This window comes from Salvelinus fontinalis, chromosome 6 (assembly GCF_029448725.1).
Source record: "Salvelinus fontinalis isolate EN_2023a chromosome 6, ASM2944872v1, whole genome shotgun sequence".
Taxonomy (NCBI): domain Eukaryota; kingdom Metazoa; phylum Chordata; class Actinopteri; order Salmoniformes; family Salmonidae; genus Salvelinus; species Salvelinus fontinalis.
The window spans coordinates 310,706-332,827 of NC_074670.1; the positions used below are offsets into that span (position 1 = coordinate 310,706).

A 22,122-nucleotide genomic window follows, 5' to 3' on the forward strand; every position below is an offset into this window, starting at 1 on the left:
CCTTGCTATTGAGAAAGGCCGCCGTAGGCAGACATGGCTCTCAAGAGAAGACAGGCTATGTGCACACTGCCCACAAAATGAGGTGGAAACCGAGCTGCACTTCCTAACCTCCTGCCCAATGTATGACCATATTAGAGACACATATTTCCCTCAGATCACACAGATCCACAAAGAATTCGAAAACAAATCCAATTTTGATAAACTCCCATATCTACTGGGTGAAATACCACAGTGTGCCTCACAGCAGCAAGATTTGTGACCTGTTGCCACAAGAAAAGGGCAACCAGTGAAAAACAAACACCATTGTAAATACAACCCATATTTATGCTTACTTATTTTAACTTGTGTGCTTTAACCATTTGTACATTGTTACAACACTGTATATATTTAATATGACACTTGTAATGTCTTTATTGTTTTGAAACTTCTGTATGTGTAATGTTTACTGTTAATTCGTTTTGTTTGTTTCACTTTTGTGTATTGTCTACCTCACTTGCTTTGGCAATGTTAACACGTTTCCCATGCCAATAAAGCCCCTTGAATTGAATTGAATTGACAGAGGAGGGGCAGCCGGGAGGAGGGAGGGACAGAGGAGGGACAGGAGGGAGGGGCAGCTGGGAGGAGGGAGGGACAGGAGGGAGGGGCAGCTGGGAGGAGGGAGGGACAGAGGAGGGGCAGCCGGGAGGAGGGAGGGACAGAGGAGGGGCAGGAGGGAGGGACTTTTTATGTAACCTTTATTTAACTAGTTAAGTCAGTTAAGAACAAATTCTTATTTACAATGACGGCCTGCCGGGGAACAGTGGGTTAACTGCCAAGGTTTTTACCTTGTCAGCTCAGTGATTCGATCCAGCAACCTTTCGGTTACTGGCCCAACGCTCTAACCACTAGGCTGCCTGCTGGTTACTGGCCCAACGCTCTAACCACTAGGCTGCCTGCTGGTTACTGGCCCAACGCTCTAACCACTAGGCTGCCTGCCTCCCCTGAGCTGAGCATTCAGGGTATTAGTTCAAGGATAACACAATTATTTTTCATATGACCTAAATGATTTGCTACCAGTTGGCGATCGTGACACATCGCTCCAAGTAACACTGAATATGTTTCACACCACAGAGAGAGAGAGGGATACTAGGAATAGAACCAGCCTGTTAAAATGTTAGGAGAATATTACAGGGGTCTATAAAGTTGTCTACAGTGGAGACTCTTTACTATCGAGAGAGGGTAAGGTGGAGATATTACCATATTGCTTAAGCTCATTCTCTCAGATCCACCCAAGTGTCTCTCGGGGATAGGGGTTGTTTCTGGACAGGGTCATAGAGAACAGACCTGAGGGGTATAGTACAAAGAAGAATCAATTATTTAGCCAGCTAACTTTGATAAACCAGAAATATCTATTGTTTTTCTGTTTCATTAAGAAAGCTAAACTTAGATATGTGTTTTTGGTTGTTGGGTAAATTAGACCATGCCCATTTTCAAGCATATCTTACTAAAAACAAATTAGGGAAGTTAGCTGGCTAACGACTCATTGATCGTGCTTAGTAGTATACCTGTCTGGACCTAACACGATCTCCACTGGTCACCACTGGAGACATATTAAAGATGGTTCAATGATGGACCTCGACCTTGCTCTTCTCCAGAGCTGTAACCATGACAACCCGGATCCAACTGTCTTACATTAAATGTCTGTCTGGGGTAGTGTCCTAAATGGCACCCTATTCCCTATATAGTGCGCTAGGATTCCCTATATAGTGCGCTAGGATTCCCTAAATAGTGCGCTAGGATACCCTATATAGTGCGCTAGGATTCCCTAAATAGTGCGCTAGGATACCCTATATAGTGCGCTAGGATTCCCTAAATAGTGCGCTAGGATACCCTATATAGTGCGCTAGGATTCCCTAAATAGTGCGCTAGGATACCCTATATAGTGCGCTAGGATTCCCTAAATAGTGCGCTAGGATACCCTATATAGTGCGCTAGGATACCCTATATAGTGCGCTAGGATTCCCTAAATAGTGCGCTAGGATACCCTATATAGTGCGCTAGGATTCCCTAAATAGTGCGCTAGGATACCCTATATAGTGCGCTAGGGTACCCTATATAGTGTGCTAGGATTCCCTATATAGTGCGCTAGGGTACCCTATATAGTGCGCTAGGATACCCTATATAGTACGCTAGGATTCCCTATATAGTGCGCTAGGGTACCCTATATAGTGCGCTAGGATACCCTAAATAGTGCGCTAGGATTCCCTATATAGTGCGCTAGGATACCCTAAATAGTGCGCTAGGATTCCCTATATAGTGCGCTAGGATACCTTATATAGTGCGCTAGGATTCCCTATATAGTGCGCTAGGGTGCCATTAGGGACTGAATCTGAGTAGCCTATCCAAGCGATGGATCCAGAGTTCAGTGACTGACTCTTCCTCCTTCCTCTTCTTCCTCCAGATAGTGAAGCTGGCAGTGTACGGGATGCTGCCTAGGAACCTCTCCAGAAGGACCATGATGCAACGGCTACACCTCTTCCCTGAAGATGTAAGACTTGTCTTTTAAGACTTTGACATATAATATGTGTGAAAATGAAATGAGAAGTTTTATTAAAAAGAATGACGCCACACACAACCTCTTCCCTGAAGATAAAATAAATGCTCTTTATTCCCCTGGTGTGGACTGAATATGTCTGACATGTTGATTTGATTGATTTTGTTGAAATATTTTAAATGATGACATATTCAGCCAAGAACAAGCAGAACAGACATAGAAATATCAGCGATAACACAAGTCTGACTTGTTTCCAATTAACACAAGTCTGACTTGTTTCCAATTAACGCAAGTCTGACTTGTTTCCAATTAACACAAGTCTGACTTGTTTCCATTGTGGTAAAGTATTTAGACAAGTCTAGTCTGACTCTAGCTTCTCTGCAATTATATATAAATATAAAAGTCTTATTTTCCCTTGACTTGCACCTCTCTCTAACCCAGGTGTGATTTCCCTCTCTGAAAAGTGAAGACACCTACAAACCTAAGCCTGTGTTCCTGTCCCTGGCTAGAGCCTAGGTGCCATACAGATCCATGACTATGTTGTATGTAATTGTATGGCAGGATCTTCCTGAGGACATCCTTCTGAACCTGACAGAGGAGCTGCCTCAGCCCAGAGAGATCCCTCGCAGACTGAATGAGTACAGCCAGGAGGAACGAGAAGCCTTCCCCACTCTATGGACCCCGTGAGTACCTTCTTCTCCCGGTCTTCCTCCATGGACGCATACGTGCGATAACACACACACACACACACACACACTCTCTCACATCTTCACACACCATCCTTAATCACACCCACATATCCTCACACACACACACACACACACACACACACACACACACACACACACACACACACACACACACACACACACACACACACACACACACACACACACATATCCCCACACACACACACAGCTCTCTCCACCCCGGCCTGCGCTGAATCTCTAGCTCATTTAGAACAGCCTGGTTTATAGTGGAACAGCCTGGTTTATAGAGGAACAGACACATTTAGAACAGCCTGGTTTATAGTGGAACAGACACATTTAGAACATCCTGGTTTATAGGGGAACAGACACATTTAGAACAGCCTGGTTTATAGGGGAACAGACACATTTAGAACAGCCTGGTTTATAGAGGAACAGCCTGGTTTATAGAGGAACAGACACATTTAGAACAGCCTGGTTTATAGAGGAACAGACACATTTAGAACAGCCTGGTTTATAGAGGAACAGACACATTTAGAACAGCCTGGTTTATAGAGGAACAGACTGGTTTATAGTGGAACAGCCTGGTTTATAGAGGAACAGCCTGGTTTATAGAGGAACAGCCTGGTTTATAGAGGAACAGACACATTTAGAACAGCCTGGTTTATAGTGGACAGCCTGGTTTATAGAGGAACAGACACATTTAGAACAGCCTGGTTTATAGTGGAACAGCCTGGTTTATAGAGGAACAGACACATTTAGAACAGCCTGGTTTATAGAGGAACACACATTTAGAACAGACTGGTTTATAGAGGAACAGACACATTTAGAACAGCCTGGTTTATAGAGGAACAGACACATTTAGAACAGCCTGGTTTATAGAGGAACAGACTGGTTTATAGTGGAACAGCCTGGTTTATAGAGAAACAGACTGGTTTATAGAGGAACAGACTGGTTTATAGTGGAACAGCCTGGTTTATAGAGGAACAGACACATTTAGAACAGCCTGGTTTATAGAGGAACAGACACATTTAGAACAGCCTGGTTTATAGTGGAACAGACACATTTAGAACAGTCTGGTTTATAGAGGAACAGCCTGGTTTTAGAGGAACAGACACATTTAGAACAGCCTGGTTTATAGTGGAACAGCCTGGTTTATAGAGGAACAGACACATTTAGAACAGCCTGGTTTATAGAGGAACAGCCTGGTTTATAGAGGAACAGACACATTTAGAACAGCCTGGTTTATAGAGGAACCGCCTGGTTTATAGAGGAACAGACACATTTAGAACAGCCTGGTTTATAGTGGAACAGACACATTTAGAACAGCCTGGTTTATAGAGGAACAGACACATTTAGAACAGCCTGGTTTATAGAGGAACAGCCTGGTTTATAGAGGAACAGACACATTTAGAACAGCCTGGTTTATAGAGGAACAGCCTGGTTTATAGAGGAATAGACACATTTAGAACAGACTGGTTTATAGAGGAACAGACACATTTAGAACATCCTGGTTTATAGAGGAACATACACATTTAGAACAGCCTGGTTTATAGAGGAACAGACACATTTAGAACAGCCTGGTTTATAGAGGAACAGACTGGTTTATAGTGGAACAGCCTGGTTTATAGAGGAACAGACTGGTTTATAGAGGAACAGACTGGTTTATAGAGGAACAGACACATTTAGAACAGCCTGGTTTATAGAGGAACAGCCTGGTTTATAGAGGAATAGACACATTTAGAACAGCCTGGTTTATAGTGGAACAGCCTGGTTTATAGAGGAACAGACACATTTAGAACAGCCTTGTTTATAGAGGAACATCCTGGTTTATAGAGGAACATCCTGGTTTATAGAGGAACAGACACATTTAGAACAGCCTGGTTTATAGAGGAACAGACTGGATTATAGAGGCACAGACACATTTAGAACAGCCTGGTTTATAGAGGAACAGACACATTTAGAACAGCCTGGTTTATAGAGGAACAGACACATTTAGAACAGCCTGGTTTATAGAGGAACAGACACATTTAGAACAGCCTGGTTTATAGTGGAACAGCCTGGTTTATAGAGGAACAGCCTTGTTTATAGAGGAACAGACACATTTAGAACAGCCTGGTTTATAGAGGATCAGCCTGGTTTATAGAGGAACATACACATTTAGAACAGCCTGGTTTATAGAGAAACAGCCTGGTTTATAGAGGAACAGACACATTTAGAACAGCCTGGTTTATAGAGAAACAGACACATTTAGAACATCCTGGTTTATAGGGGAACAGACACATTTAGAACAGCCTGGTTTATAGGGGAACAGACACATTTAGAACAGCCTGGTTTATAGAGGAACAGACACATTTAGAACATCCTGGTTTATAGGGGAACAGACACATTTAGAACAGCCTGGTTTATAGGGGAACAGACACATTTAGAACAGACTGGTTTGTAGGGGAACAGACTGGTTTATAGAGGAACAGACTGGTTTATAGGGGAACAGACTGGTTTATAGGGGAACAGACTGGTTTAGGGGAACAGACTGGTTTATAAGGGAACAGACTGGTTTATAGTGAAACAGACTGGTTTATAGTGGAACAGCCTGGTTTATAGAGGAACAGACACATACCATAGTTCCATTACAGGCTGCTGTGTTCCTTCGGCCATGGCACTGATCCATTGTTGCTCAGTCCACAGCCTGCTATTCATATCAGCCGGGACGCAGTTAAATGCCTTATGATTCTGCTCTCTACAAGAGCGGCCAAATCATTAAGCATTTTATGACCTAAATGTTACGCTAGCTTTAGCTTACCACAAACATGCAAATAACTAGTAGAAACCCAAATTAAGAATTTAGTGAAGAACGGGATAAAACCTTTTTGTGTGTGTTCGTGTGAAACCTACTTCTGTTATTGCCGGTAAGTAAGAATGGAAACAGTATAGCACCGTCTTCCTGTGGTCTTTACTGATGTGACAAACGGGTTCTTGTTACCGGGCCGACAAATGATTCCATTATGAGCACGGCCTGTTGAAACGTGATCGGTCACGTTCCTATAGAGTTAAGTTAGTGTATGGCTCAATGAGGGGAAATGGTGGTCTGGGCCAGGGACTGACCTCTCATTAAAACACACACACACACACACACACACACACACACACACACACACACACACACACACACACACACACACACACACACACACACACACACACACACACACACAACCGATGCTGAAACTGCTGATTGCAATCGAAAGCAAATACTGTAGAGCGGTCAGGGCGGGTGGAGTGGTCGGGGCAGGTAGGGGGGTCGGGGCGGGTGGAGCGGTCGGGGCGGGTGGAGCGGTCGGGGCGGGTGGAGCGGTCGGGGCGGGTAGGGCGGTTGGGGCGGTGGAGCGGTCGGGGCAGGTAGGGCGGTTGGGGCGGTGGAGCGGTCGGGGCAGGTAGGGCGGTTGGGGGCGGTGGAGCGGTCGGGGCAGGTAGGGCGGGTGGAGCGGTCGGGGTGGGTGGAGCGGTCGGGGCGGGTGGAGCGGTTGGGGCGGGTGGAGCGGTTGGGGCGGGTGGAGCGGTTGGGGCGGGTGGAGCGGTCGGGGCGGGTGGAGCGGTCGGGGCGGGTGGAGCGGTCGGGGCGGGTGGCTGAAGACTCAAGATGGAAACCCGTTGGAGTTGTTGATGTTTCCCTCAAGGTTGACTGTGAACCTCCTTTTTTCAAACTGACACCCCACGTGTGTTAATACCCTTAAGATCTTTCCTTTTAAAGTCCTATTGAAATACTAGAGAAGTACTCTGTCATGGAATTCATGCTCACTTTTACAGAGCACTATGTTTATATGGGTTCTCTCTCTAATAACCACAGCAGTGATTGGTCAGGACGACCCTACGGAGCGTGTCCATTAAAACATACAGGAAGTAGACACTGACGTGATAATGAGACGGCCAGAACAGCCGCTACATTACTTCCTGTCTGTAATTAAAGGAAATGGGAGTTTTCAATCTGACAGAAACCCGTGACATTCCAGAATTACGTGACATAATTCATGCAGTGTAATGTTTGTCCAACCAGGTGGGGAGGGAGAAGGCTTCTGTAATGTTTGTCCAACCAGGTGGGGAGGAGGCTTCTGCTACTGAGGTTTAGGGAACATCTACCGGGGGGGGGGGAGAAGGCTTCTGTAATGTTTGTCCTACCGGGTGGGGGGGGAGAAGGCTTCTGTAATGTTTGGCGTACCGGGTGGGGAGGAGGCTTCTGCTACTGAGGTTTAGGGAACATCTGTGTCCGTGTTTGATTCTGATCACGCTTACGCAAATGGACTGCAGCTATAACTCACTTGGAATAACACAGAAGTGAGAAATTAAGCTTAACAGTGATTTGATGTAGTGTTTATAGGGTGTTAACTAGTGTAGTGGTTACAGGGTGTTAACTGGTGTGGTGGTTACAGGGCGTTAACTGGTATAGTGGTTACAGGGTGTTAACTGGTGTAGTGGTTACAGGGTGTTAACTGGTGTAGTGGTTACAGGGTGTTAACTGGTGTAGTGGTTACAGGGCGTTAACTGGTGTAGTGGTTACAGGGCGTTAACTGGTGTAGTGGTTACAGGGTGTTAACTGGTGTAGTGGTTACAGGGTGTTAACTGGTGTAGTGGTTACAGGGCGTTAACTGGTGTAGTGGTTACATGGCGTTAACTGGTGTGGTGGTTACAGGGCGTTAACTGGTGTAGTGGTTACAGGGCGTTAACTAGTGTAGTGGTTACAGGGTGTTAACTGGTGTAGTGGTTACAGGGTGTTAACTGGTGTAGTGGTTACAGGGCGTTAACAGGTGTAGTGGTTACAGGGAGTTAACTGGTGTGGTGGTTACAGGGCGTTAACAGGTGTAGTGGTTACAGGGAGTTAACAGGAGGAGACTGAGAACTGAGTCGGGGGTGTCTGTGTGTGAGAATAGAGGAGTGTTCGTCCGCCAGCACTGAGGAGAGAAATCACTCTTCTAGTTGGTTTCCACAGCAGGAGAGGAGAATAGAACTATCAAAATAACGACTACTGTACTTAGTCCTAGTTCTATAGCTAGGATAGCATCATGTTGTTGATGTCCTATAGCTAGGATAGCATCATGTTGTTGATCTAGTTCTATAGCTAGGATAGCATCATGTTGTTGATCTAGTTCTATAGCTAGGATAGCATCATGTTGTTGATCTAGTTCTATAGCTAGGATAGCATCATGTTGTTGATCTAGTTCTATAGCTAGGATAGCATCATGTTGTTGATGTTCTATAGCTAGGATAGCATCATGTTGTTGATGTTCTATAGCTAGGATAGCATCATGTTGTTGATCTAGTTCTATAGCTAGGATAGCATCATGTTGTTGATGTCCTATAGCTAGGATAGCATCATGTTGTTGATCTAGTTCTATAGCTAGGATAGCATCATGTTGTTGATCTAGTTCTATAGCTAGGATAGCATCATGTTGTTGATGTCCTATAGCTAGGATAGCATCATGTTGTTGATCTAGTTCTATAGCTAGGATAGCATCATGTTGTTGATCTAGTTCTATAGCTAGGATAGCATCATGTTGTTGATGTTTTATAGCTAGGATAGCATCATGTTGTTGATGTTCTATAGCTAGGATAGCATCATGTTGTTGATCTAGTTCTATAGCTAGGATAGCATCATGTTGTTGATCTAGTTCTATAGCTAGGATAGCATCATGTTGTTGATCTAGTTCTATAGCTAGGATAGCATCATGTTGTTGATGTTCTATAGCTAGGATAGCATCATGTTGTTGATGTCCTATAGCTAGGATAGCATCATGTTGTTGATCTAGTTCTATAGCTAGGATAGCATCATGTTGTTGATCTAGTTCTATAGCTAGGATAGCATCATGTTGTTGATGTTCTATAGCTAGGATAGCATCATGTTGTTGATCTAGTTCTATAGCTAGGATAGCATCATGTTGTTGATCTAGTTCTATAGCTAGGATAGCATCATGTTGTTGATCTAGTTCTATAGCTAGGATAGCATCATGTTGTTGATGTTCTATAGATAGGATAGCATCATGTTGTTGATGTTCTATAGCTAGGATAGCATCATGTTGTTGATCTAGTTCTATAGCTAGGATAGCATCATGTTGTTGATCTAGTTCTATAGCTAGGATAGCATCATGTTGTTGATCTAGTTCTATAGCTAGGATAGCATCATGTTGTTGATGTTCTATAGCTAGGATAGCATCATGTTGTTGATCTAGTTCTATAGCTAGGATAGCATCATGTTGTTGATCTAGTTCTATAGCTAGGATAACATCATGTTGTTGATCTAGTTCTATAGCTAGGATAGCATCATGTTGTTGATCTAGTTCTATAGCTAGGATAACATCATGTTGTTGATCTAGTTCTATAGCTAGGATAGCATCATGTTGTTGATCTAGTTCTATAGCTAGGATAGCATCATGTTGTTGATCTAGTTCTATAGCTAGGATAACATCATGTTGTTGATCTAGTTCTATAGCTAGGATAGCATCATGTTGTTGATCTAGTTCTATAGCTAGGATAGCATCATGTTGTTGATCTAGTTCTATAGCTAGGATAGCATCATGTTGTTGATGTTCTATAGCTAGGATAGCATCATGTTGTTGATCTAGTTCTATAGCTAGGATAGCATCATGTTGTTGATCTAGTTCTATAGCTAGGATAGCATCATGTTGTTGATGTTCTATAGCTAGGATAGCATCATGTTGTTGATCTAGTTCTATAGCTAGGATAGCATCATGTTGTTGATCTAGTTCTATAGCTAGGATAACATCATGTTGTTGATCTAGTTCTATAGCTAGGATAGCATCATGTTGTTGATGTTCTATAGCTAGGATAGCATCATGTTGTTGATCTAGTTCTATAGCTAGGATAGCATCATGTTGTTGATGTCCTATAGCTAGGATAGCATCATGTTGTTGATCTAGTTCTATAGCTAGGATAGCATCATGTTGTTGATCTAGTTCTATAGCTAGGATAGCATCATGTTGTTGATCTAGTTCTATAGCTAGGATAGCATCATGTTGTTGATCTAGTTCTATAGCTAGGATAGCATCATGTTGTTGATGTTCTATAGCTAGGATAGCATCATGTTGTTGATCTAGTTCTATAGCTAGGATAGCATCATGTTGTTGATGTTCTATAGCTAGGATAGCATCATGTTGTTGATGTTCTATAGCTAGGATAGCATCATGCTGTTGATGTTCTATAGCTAGGATAGCATCATGTTGTTGATCTAGTTCTATAGCTAGGATAGCATCATGTTGTTGATGTTCTATAGCTAGGATAGCATCATGTTGTTGATGTTCTATAGCTAGGATAGCATCATGTTGTTGATGTTCTATAGCTAGGATAGCATCATGTTGTTGATCTAGTTCTATAGCTAGGATAGCATCATGTTGTTGATGTTCTATAGCTAGGATAGCATCATGTTGTTGATCTAGTTCTATAGCTAGGATAGCATCATGTTGTTGATGTTCTATAGCTAGGATAGCATCATGTTGTTGATCTAGTTCTATAGCTAGGATAGCATCATGTTGTTGATCTAGTTCTATAGCTAGGATAGCATCATGTTGTTGATGTCCTATAGCTAGGATAGCATCATGTTGTTGATGTTCTATAGCTAGGATAGCATCATGTTGTTGATCTAGTTCTATAGCTAGGATAGCATCATGTTGTTGATGTTCTATAGCTAGGATATCATCATGTTGTTGATCTAGTTCTATAGCTAGGATAGCATCATGTTGTTGATCTAGTTCTATAGCTAGGATAGCATCATGTTGTTGATGTTCTATAGCTAGGATAGCATCATGCTGTTGATGTTCTATAGCTAGGATAGCATCATGTTGTTGATCTAGTTCTATAGCTAGGATAGCATCATGTTGTTGATGTTCTATAGCTAGGATAGCATCATGTTGTTGATGTTCTATAGCTAGGATAGCATCATGTTGTTGATGTTCTATAGCTAGGATAGCATCATGTTGTTGATCTAGTTCTATAGCCAGGATAGCATCATGTTGTTGATCTAGTTCTATAGCTAGGATAGCATCATGTTGTTGATGTCCTATAGCTAGGATAGCATCATGTTGTTGATGTTCTATAGCTAGGATAGCATCATGTTGTTGATCTAGTTCTATAGCTAGGATAGCATCATGTTGTTGATCTAGTTCTATAGCTAGGATAGCATCATGTTGTTGATGTTCTATAGCTAGGATAGCATCATGTTGTTGATGTTCTATAGCTAGGATAGCATCATGTTGTTGATCTAGTTCTATAGCTAGGATAGCATCATGTTGTTGATGTTCTATAGCTAGGATAGCATCATGTTGTTGATCTAGTTCTATAGCTCGGATAGCATCATGTTGTTGATGTTCTATAGCTAGGATAGCATCATGTTGTTGATCTAGTTCTATAGCTAGGATAGCATCATGTTGTTGATGCTCTATAGCTAGGATAGCATCATGTTGTTGATCTAGTTCTATAGCTAGGATAGCATCATGTTGTTGATCTATAGCTAGGATAGCATCATGCTGCTGATGTTCTATAGCTAGGATAGCATCATGTTGTTGATCTAGTTCTATAGCTAGGATAGCATCATGTTGTTGATGTTCTATAGCTAGGATAGCATCATGTTGTTGATGTTCTATAGCTAGGATTGCATCATGTTGTTGATGTTCTATAGCTAGGATAGCATCATGTTGTTGATCTAGTTCTATAGCTAGGATAGCATCATGTTGTTGATCTAGTTCTATAGCTAGGATAGCATCATGTTGTTGATCTAGTTCTATAGCTAGGATAGCATCATGTTGTTGATGTTCTATAGCTAGGATAGCATCATGTTGTTGATGTTCTATAGCTAGGATAGCATCATGTTGTTGATCTAGTTCTATAGCCAGGATAGCATCATGTTGTTGATCTAGTTCTATAGCTAGGATAGCATCATGTTGTTGATGTCCTATAGCTAGGATAGCATCATGTTGTTGATGTTCTATAGCTAGGATAGCATCATGTTGTTGATGTTCTATAGCTAGGATAGCATCATGTTGTTGATCTAGTTCTATAGCTAGGATAGCATCATGTTGTTGATCTAGTTCTATAGCTAGGATAGCATCATGTTGTTGATGTTCTATAGCTAGGATAGCATCATGTTGTTGATGTTCTATAGCTAGGATAGCATCATGTTGTTGATCTAGTTCTATAGCTAGGATAGCATCATGTTGTTGATGTTCTATAGCTAGGATAGCATCATGTTGTTGATCTAGTTCTATAGCTAGGATAGCATCATGTTGTTGATCTAGTTCTATAGCTAGGATAGCATCATGTTGTTGATCTAGTTCTATAGCTAGGATAGCATCATGTTGTTGATGTTCTATAGCTAGGATAGCATCATGTTGTTGATGTTCTATAGCTAGGATAGCATCATGTTGTTGATGTCCTATAGCTAGGATAGCATCATGTTGTTGATCTAGTTCTATAGCTAGGATAGCATCATGTTGTTGATCTAGTTCTATAGCTAGGATAGCATCATGTTGTTGATGTTCTATAGCTAGGATAGCATCATGTTGTTGATGTTCTATAGCTAGGATAGCATCATGTTGTTGATGTTCTATAGCTAGGATAGCATCATGTTGTTGATCTAGTTCTATAGCTAGGATAGCATCATGTTGTTGATCTAGTTCTATAGCTAGGATAGCATCATGTTGTTGATCTAGTTCTATAGCTAGGATAGCATCATGTTGTTGATGTCCTATAGCTAGGATAGCATCATGTTGTTGATCTAGTTCTATAGCTAGGATAGCATCATGTTGTTGATCTAGTTCTATAGCTAGGATAGCATTATGTTGTTGATGTTCTATAGCTAGGATAGCATCATGTTGTTGATGTTCTATAGCTAGGATAGCATCATGTTGTTGATCTAGTTCTATAGCTAGGATAGCATCATGTTGTTGATCTAGTTCTATAGCTAGGATAGCATCATGTTGTTGATGTTCTATAGCTAGGATAGCATCATGTTGTTGATGTTCTATAGCTAGGATAGCATCATGTTGTTGATCTAGTTCTATAGCTAGGATAGCATCATGTTGTTGATCTAGTTCTATAACTAGGATAGCATCATGTTGTTGATGTTCTATAGCTAGGATAGCATCATGTTGTTGATGTTCTATAGCTAGGATAGCATCATGTTGTTGATCTAGTTCTATAGCTAGGATAGCATCATGTTGTTGATGTTCTATAGCTAGGATAGCATCATGTTGTTGATCTAGTTCTATAGCTAGGATAGCATCATGTTGTTGATCTAGTTCTATAGCTAGGATAGCATCATGTTGTTGATCTAGTTCTATAGCTAGGATAGCATCATGTTGTTGATCTAGTTCTATAGCTAGGATAGCATCATGTTGTTGATCTAGTTCTATAGCTAGGATAGCATCATGTTGTTGATCTAGTTCTATAGCTAGGATAGCATCATGTTGTTGATGTTCTATAGCTAGGATAGCATCATGTTGTTGATCTAGTTCTATAGCTAGGATAGCATCATGTTGTTGATCTAGTTCTATAGCTAGGATAGCATCATGTTGTTGATCTAGTTCTATAGCTAGGATAGCATCATGTTGTTGATCTAGTTCTATAGCTAGGATAGCATTATGTTGTTGATGTTCTATAGCTAGGATAGCATCATGTTGTTGATCTAGTTCTATAGCTAGGATAGCATCATGTTGTTGATCTAGTTCTATAGCTAGGATAGCATCATGTTGTTGATCTAGTTCTATAGCTAGGATAGCATCATGTTGTTGATGTCCTATAGCTAGGATAGCATCATGTTGTTGATCTAGTTCTATAGCTAGGATAGCATCATGTTGTTGATGTTCTATAGCTAGGATAGCATCATGTTGTTGATCTAGTTCTATAGCTAGGATAGCATCATGTTGTTGATGTTCTATAGCTAGGATATCATCATGTTGTTGATGTCCTATAGCTAGGATAGCATCATGTTGTTGATGTTCTATAGCTAGGATAGCATCATGTTGTTGATGTTCTATAGCTAGGATAGCATCATGTTGTTGATGTCCTATAACTAGGATAGCATCATGTTGTTGATCTAGTTCTATAGCTAGGATAGCATCATGTTGTTGATGTTCTATAGCTAGGATAGCATCATGTTGTTGATCTAGTTCTATAGCTAGGATAACATCATGTTGTTGATGTTCTATAGCTAGGATAGCATCATGTTGTTGATGTTCTATAGCTAGGATAGCATCATGTTGTTGATCTAGTTCTATAGCTAGGATAGCATCATGTTGTTGATGTTCTATAGCTAGGATAGCATCATGTTGTTGATCTAGTTCTATAGCTAGGATAGCATCATGTTGTTGATGTTCTATAGCTAGGATAGCATCATGTTGTTGATCTAGTTCTATAGCTAGGATAGCATCATGTTGTTGATGTTCTATAGCTAGGATAGCATCATGTTGTTGATGTTCTATAGCTAGGATAGCATCATGTTGTTGATGTTCTATAGCTAGGATAGCATCATGTTGTTGATCTAGTTCTATAGCTAGGATAGCATCATGTTGTTGATCTAGTTCTATAGCTAGGATAGCATCATGTTGTTGATCTAGTTCTATAGCTAGGATAGCATCATGTTGTTGATCTAGTTCTATAGCTAGGATAACATCATGTTGTTGATGTTCTATAGCTAGGATAGCATCATGTTGTTGATGTTCTATAGCTAGGATAGCATCATACTGTTGATGTTCTATAGCTAGGATAGCATCATGTTGCTGATGTTCTATAGCTAGGATATCATCATGTTGTTGATCTAGTTCTATAGCTAGGATAGCATCATGTTGTTGATCTAGTTCTATAGCTAGGATAGCATCATGTTGTTGATGTTCTATAGCTAGGATATCATCATGTTGTTGATCTAGTTCTATAGCTAGGATAACATCATGTTGTTGATGTTCTATAGCTAGGATAGCATCATGCTGCTGATGTCCTAGTTGCATTTTGTCTCATTGTCATCCCTCTGCAATCGACTGAGATGAATCTACTCTAAGCTAAGACAAGCTCTATGATTTGTGGAATCCACTCTGAATAGTGTCTGGTTTTTGCTCAGACATTCTCACTGACTGCCTCTGTGGCTCAGTGTACACAATCTCTGAATAAATAGTCTGGTTAGATTTGCAAGCCCCTGTAAGCCTAATAGAAATGGGATTGGCATTATCATAAATATGTATTTACCTCATGTAGTCCGTGGCGGGTTGAGACAGCCAGGCCCACTATATTCTCCTCCAGGGGTGATGTATGATGTGTCTCAGTGAGTAGTCCTGCCCCTGATTCAGTGGCACTTTTCCACTTTTGTTAATGTGGTGAGGCACAATGCCCAGCCAAGGCTACGGTGCCAGGCTCAGTCACTGTGAGGGATGGTCTGCCAGCCTCCCTGCCCTGAAACATAGCCTGTTATACTGTGGCCTTCATTTCTAACCCACTGTGAGCTATACTGTAGCTAGGGAGCCTGCCTCACTGTGAAGGATGGCTAGCTAGACCTGCCCTGTAATACAGGCTGCTATACTGTAACCTCACTGTGAAGGATGGTTAGCTAGACCTGCCCTGAACCACAGGCTGCTATACTGTGGCCTTCATTTCTAACCCACTGTGAGCTATACTGTAGCTAGGGAGGCTGCCTCACTGACGGATGGATAGCTAGACCTGCCCTGAACCATATGATCCATAGGCCACTCTGGCCTGTCTTCTCCATGGTGAGATATAGCCAGGTCTGATCCATAGGCCACTCTGGCCTGTCTTCTCCATGGTGAGATATAGCCAGGTCTGATCCATAGGCCACTCTGGCCTGTCTTCTCCATGGTCAGATATAGCCAGGTCTGATCCATAGGCCACTCTGGCCTGTCTTCTCCATGGTGAGATATAGCCAGGTCTGATCCATAGGCCACTCTGGCCTGTCTTCTCCATGGTGAGATATAGCCAGGTCTGATCCATGGTGAGATATAGCCAGGTCTGATCCATGGTGAGATATAGCCAGGTCTGATCCATGGTGAGATATAGCCAGGTCTGATCCATAGGCCACTCTGGCCTGTCTTCTCCATGGTGAGATATAGCCAGGTCTGATCCATGGTGAGATATAGCCAGGTCTGATCCATAGGCCACTCTGGCCTGTCTTCTCCATGGTGAGATATAGCCAGGTCTGATCCATGGTGAGATATAGCCAGGTCTGATCCATGGTGAGATATAGCCAGGTCTGATCCATAGGCCACTCTGGCCTGTCTTCTCCATGGTGAGATATAGCCAGGTCTGATCCATAGGCCACTCTGGCCTGTCTTCTCCATGGTGAGATATAGCCAGGTCTGATCCATGGTGAGATATAGTGAGATATACTCACCCCTCTTCTATTCACCCCTTCATCCCTCATCTATTCACCCCTCCTTTATTCATCCCTTCACCCCTCTATTCACCCCTTCATCCCTCCTCTATTCACCCCTCCTCTACTCACCCCTCCTCTATTCACCCCTTCATCCCTCTACTCGCTCCTCTATTCACCCCTCCTTTATTCACCCCTCCTCTATTCACCCCTTCATCCCTCTACTCGCTCCTTCATCCCTTCTCTATTCACCCCTCCTTTATTCACCCCTCCTCTATTCACCCCTTCATCCCTCTACTCGCTCCTTCATCCCTTCTCTATTCACCCCTCCTATATTCACCCCTCCTTTATTCACCCCTCCTCTATTCACCCCTTCATCCCTCTACTCGCTCCTTCATCCCTCCTCTATTCACCCCTCCTCTATTCACCCCTCCTCTATTCACCCCTCCTCTATTCACCCCTTCATCCCTCTACTCGCTCCTTCACCCCTCCTTTATTCATCCCTCCTCTATTCATCCCTCCTCTATTCACCCCTCCTCTATTCACCCCTTCATCCCTCCTCTATTCACCCCTCCTCTATTCACCCCTTCATCCCTTTACTCGCTCCTTCATCCCTCCTCTATTCATCCCTCCTCTATTCACCCCTCCTTTATTCACCCCTCTATTCACCCCTTCATCCCTCTACTCGCTCCTTCCTCCCTCCTCTATTCACCCCTCCTCTTCACCCCTCCTCTATTCACCCCTCCTTTATTCACCCCTCCTCTATTCATCCCTCTATTCACCCCTCCTTTATTCACCCCTCTATTCACCCCTTCACCTCTCTACTCGCTCCTTCATCCCTCCTCTATTCACCCCTCCTCTATTCACCCCTCCTTTATTCACCCCTCCTCTATTCACCCCTTCATCCCTCTACTCGCTCCTTCATCCCTCCTCTATTCACCCCTCCTCTTCACCCCTCCTCTATTCACCCCTCCTTTATTCACCCCTCCTCTATTCACCCCTTCATCCCTCTACTCGCTCCTTCATCCCTCTTCTATTCACCCCTCCTTTATTCACCCCTTCATCCCTCTACTCGCTCTTTCATCCCTCTACTCGCTCCTTCATCCCTCATCTATTGACCCCTTCATCCCTCATCTATTCACCCCTTCATCCCTCCTCTATTCACCCCTCCTCTATTCACCCCTTCATCCCTCTACTCGCTCCTTCACCCCTCCTTTATTCATCCCTCCTCTATTCATCCCTCCTCTATTCACCCCTCCTCTATTCACCCCTTCATCCCTCCTCTATTCACCCCTTCATCCCTCTACTCGCTCCTTCATCCCTCCTCTATTCATCCCTCCTCTATTCACCCCTCCTCTACTCAACCCTCCTCTATTCACCCCTTCATCCCTCTACTCGCTCCTTCATCCCTCCTCTATTCATCCCGTCATCCCTCCTCTATTCATCCCTTCATCCCTCCTCTATTCATCCCTTCATCCCCCTGCATAGGAGGGAACGAGGAGCCCCACAGATGTACAGTCACTAACTATAGAAAGGATACATCTTTACCCGTACGTGTTTCCCCAGTTGATTGCCTTTCCGTCTGGAATGTACATGTATTCAAAGTGAAAAGGGAAGCGGGTGAAAAGCCCGTCTAGACATATGTATCATACTTATAAGGTAGCCTACATTTCAATCAACACTAACCCTGTAGCTAACCCAGATCACTCAAATTAATCACATTCATGGAATTTATTTTTTGGGTTAGCGAGAAATATTTTTTTCCAAAAGAAGATTAAATTGACATTTCTCACGACCCTCACGTTTTCCATCCAGTGAGGAAATGTAGCCTTTTATTTAATTCCCCTCACTTTGCGTGCGCATGTCATCAATCCCAAGTTAATTGTCCCAATCCTTCCTTTCTCATGACATTACACAAAGGCTGTGTCCCAAAGCGCACCCTTTTCCCTATGTAGTGCCCTACTTTTGACCTGGGCCCTTTATAAAGGGAACAGGGTGCCATTTTTGGAACGTGTCATTCAAGGTAAGAGCAGAACATGTGTCCTAAAGCTGTATTTTATTAATTTATTTCTGTGTTTTTTACTGCAGCTGAGAAGTGCTGTTTTTAATAGGGAGGAGGAGACTTTATGAAACTTGTTAACAATCCTTGCCAAAGACTTGAACATAGACTGTCCTTTTCTTTCCCATGAAAACGTTGAGATGAATAGTGTGGTGGGTGACACGTCACCTCAGGTGGTTTCAGATTCCAGTTTAAAATAGGGAGCAGGCTACAAGTTTCATTTCTTTAAAGTAACACCGTGTTCAAGGGACACTCGACATTCACCACAGAAAGAAAACGTCAAAGGGACAATAACACCAAAATGTAATTGATGATAGAACACATTTTAATTATCAAGACTTGGAAACAAAACAGTGATTTATCTGTCAACATGTCTATAACGATGGGAATCTGTTTCAGGCAACAACTCCACTTTGTAAACTACATTTCCCATAGTACTCTGCTCATCAGTGTATCTCACCCTAGCAGTCATCAGAATATAGCCCTGTCAGGACACTGTCCACCCTAGCAGTCATCAGTATATAGCCCTGTCAGGACACTGTCCGCCCTAGCAGTCATCATTATGTAGTTTTGTCAGGACACTGTCCGCCCTAGCGGTCATCAGTATATAGTCTTGTCAGGACACTGTCCGCCCTAGCAGTCATCAGTATATAGTCCTGTCAGGACACTGTCCGCCCTAGCAGTCATCAGTATATAGTCCTGTCAGGACACTGTCCGCCCTAGCAGTCATCAGTATATAGTCCTGTCAGGACACTGTCAGCCCTAGCAGTCATCAGCATATAGTCCTGTCAGGACACTGTCCGCCCTAGCAGTCATCAGTATATAGTCCTGTCAGGACACTGTCCGCCCTAGCAGTCATCAGTATATAGTCCTGTCAGGACACTGTCAGCCCTAGCAGTCATCAGCATATAGTCCTGTCAGGACACTGTCAGCCCTAGCAGTCATCAGCATATAGTCCTGTCAGGACACTGTATTGTGATAAATGTGTTTCTCTGTTTACTGATCTAATCTTAAGAACCAATCAGTGAGTCCATTCGGGCCTGGAATTCCAGCGATGTAATTGACCTCGGGTGATGTTCAAGGTCAAACCAATCCTGGACCTTTTTTATTAAAGACCTAGTTGATATTCACTGACTGACATCACGTCAACACTCACCAGGCACTCGACATAGTCTCAATCTAATACCATCAACACATACTAATGTAATACAATATAAAGTCGTTTGTTGTGAATAGTAGAGCTACTTTTCTTAGTAATAACTGTCTTCAGATCATATTGCATCCATGATACCTACCATGGTGATATTTCATTCAACCTTATATTATACAGATGATTCCTATTGAGATGAGGTGTATGTTGCTGTTGTACATGACTGATGTCTAATGTACGTGTTGTTCTACATGACTGATGTCTAATGTACGTGTTGTTCTACATGACTGATGTCTAATGTACGTGTTGTTCTATCTACAGACCTGAAGACTACAGGATGAAGTGATCCAGCAGAAGGCTGTTGCCGGGCTTCTTCTTCTTCTGTCCTGTTACTAGTCCTGACATTTACATCTGGCTTTTGGTTTAGAACATCCAGGTGACATTTACGGGTACACACCACAAAACCTTTTATGTTGTCCCAAATAATGTACAAAATAAACTAGTTCTCTTGTCAACTGTTTTTTTTTCTGTTTTTCGTGAGAATAAATCATGATGTATATTTCATTCTCTCTGTGGTGAAAGTTTGGATGGATTTTCGTGTGTTTCATTCAACCTCAGCTGAAGTGAGATGGCATTAATTGTGTGAGTCCCAAACGGTCCCCTATTCCCTGTATAGTGTACTACTTTAGACCGGGGCCAATAAAGGGCCAATAAAGGGCCCTGATCAAAACTAGTGCACTATACAGGGACTAGGGTGCCAGTTGGGACTCGGGCATCGGCTGCGGTCAGCTGCCTTTCGTTCTGTTGTATTTTAGAGAATATTAAAGTGGAGATTCTTTGCCTACCAGCCACAGACCATTTCTGCAGTCTCTTCTGAGGTCTGATCTCTCCTCTAATTCGACCACACTTCGACCTTAATTGATTTCAGATGCCTCCGAGACCTTTTTATAATGCCAGCATAGCCTTTTGATGTCTGGTGGCCCCTCAGGAAACTAATGTGGAAATGGACCTCAACAGTAAGCGTGGTACTATAGTGGTTGGGCTCTTTTTAGACTGGGGAGTCGGCAACGTTTTACAGTTTGGCTTCACTGGTGTTTACCACAGACAGCAGCACTGTCTGACACACTGTGTTGACTGGACTCAAGTGCTGGTCCTGTTCAAATGAAGCCAGATTTACCTGTCAAGACAACCCATTTTGTCTGTTACAGGGAGAATGTCTCATCCTCTAGAGAAGCAGTTGATGGAGTCCTGCTGTTCTTTTGAAAGAAGAAACATGTTGTTTGTAGTGAGACAACGGAGCTTATACCAGTGGAGCCTCTTCAGAGGAGGACCATCCTCCTCAGTGAATTTCATAAAAATGTCAATTGTAATGTCAAAAATGTCAATCCTTTTTTAGATAAAACTATGCTAAATATATTCACGTCACAAAATCATTTATTAAAACACATTGTTTTGCAATGAAGGTCTACAGTAGTCTCAGCAGCACTCTGTAGCCGGAGGACAGCTAGCTTCCGTCCTCCTCTGGGTACATTGACTTCAATACAAAACCTAGGAGGCTCATAGTTCTCACCCCACTTCCATACACTTACACAGCAATTATGACAACTTTCAAAGGACGTCCACCAACCTATCAGAGCTCTTGCAGGATGAACTGACATGTTGTTCACCCAATCAAAGGATCAGAGAATAAATCTAGTACTGAAAGCATAAGCTACAGCTAGCTAGTACTGCAGTGCATAAAATATGGTGAGTAGTTGACTCAGAGAGAGAGAGAAAGACAATAGTTGAACAAATTAATTTCTTCCAAAATGTAAGAGAAGCAAGAGAGCGAGTGTTTTTTAGTTTCACTTACTTAGCTAGCAAATGCAGCTAGCTAGTTTAGCCTGCTCAAACAGAGGGATGCTATGTTAGCTAGCTGGCTATGACTATCCCACACAACACTGGAACTCTTCCAAGTCAAAGTAAACTTTTGGTTTTACAAATGTATTGCCAACGGGGCCCGCGGGTGTAACTGCTAAACTACTAACTGACTGTATACTGTAAAGTTACTGCATGATTGTAGCGGGTGTACTAACACGTTACTAATAGTTCTATTGGCTTTGTTTACGAGGACGGTACTTTGGCTAATACGGTGGCAACGATGTAGGCTGTGTGCAGCAGTTATGACATGGTTTGGCTTGGAAAAGTTTTTTTTTGCCTGGTCATATACAGTTGATGTGTTGTACATTGAAGTCCAAACGAAGGGAAACGGTGCGAGGAGGAGAGAGCGTAGACGTGAGAGAGAATACAACGTGGCTG

At 42.6% G+C, this 22,122-nt stretch overlaps 1 protein-coding gene across 2 annotated transcripts in view; it reads left to right on the top strand.

Annotated features, from left to right (window-relative positions):
- LOC129856836 (39S ribosomal protein L13, mitochondrial-like) overlaps positions 1-20,388 on the top strand; it is a 35,733-nt gene extending 15,345 nt beyond the window's left edge. Inside the window, exons 5-7 of one of the 2 annotated variants that reach the window (XM_055924541.1) lie at positions 2,441-2,527; positions 3,095-3,216; positions 20,146-20,388. In XM_055924541.1, coding sequence (XP_055780516.1) covers positions 2,441-2,527; positions 3,095-3,216; positions 20,146-20,170 — 234 coding nt within the window. In that variant the 3' untranslated portion in view covers positions 20,171-20,388. Of the gene's footprint in view, positions 1-2,440; positions 2,528-3,094; positions 3,221-20,145 lie in introns of those variants that run through there. The other variant, XM_055924542.1, reaches the window with a different exon arrangement.
- Positions 20,389-22,122: the final 1,734 nt, after the last annotated feature.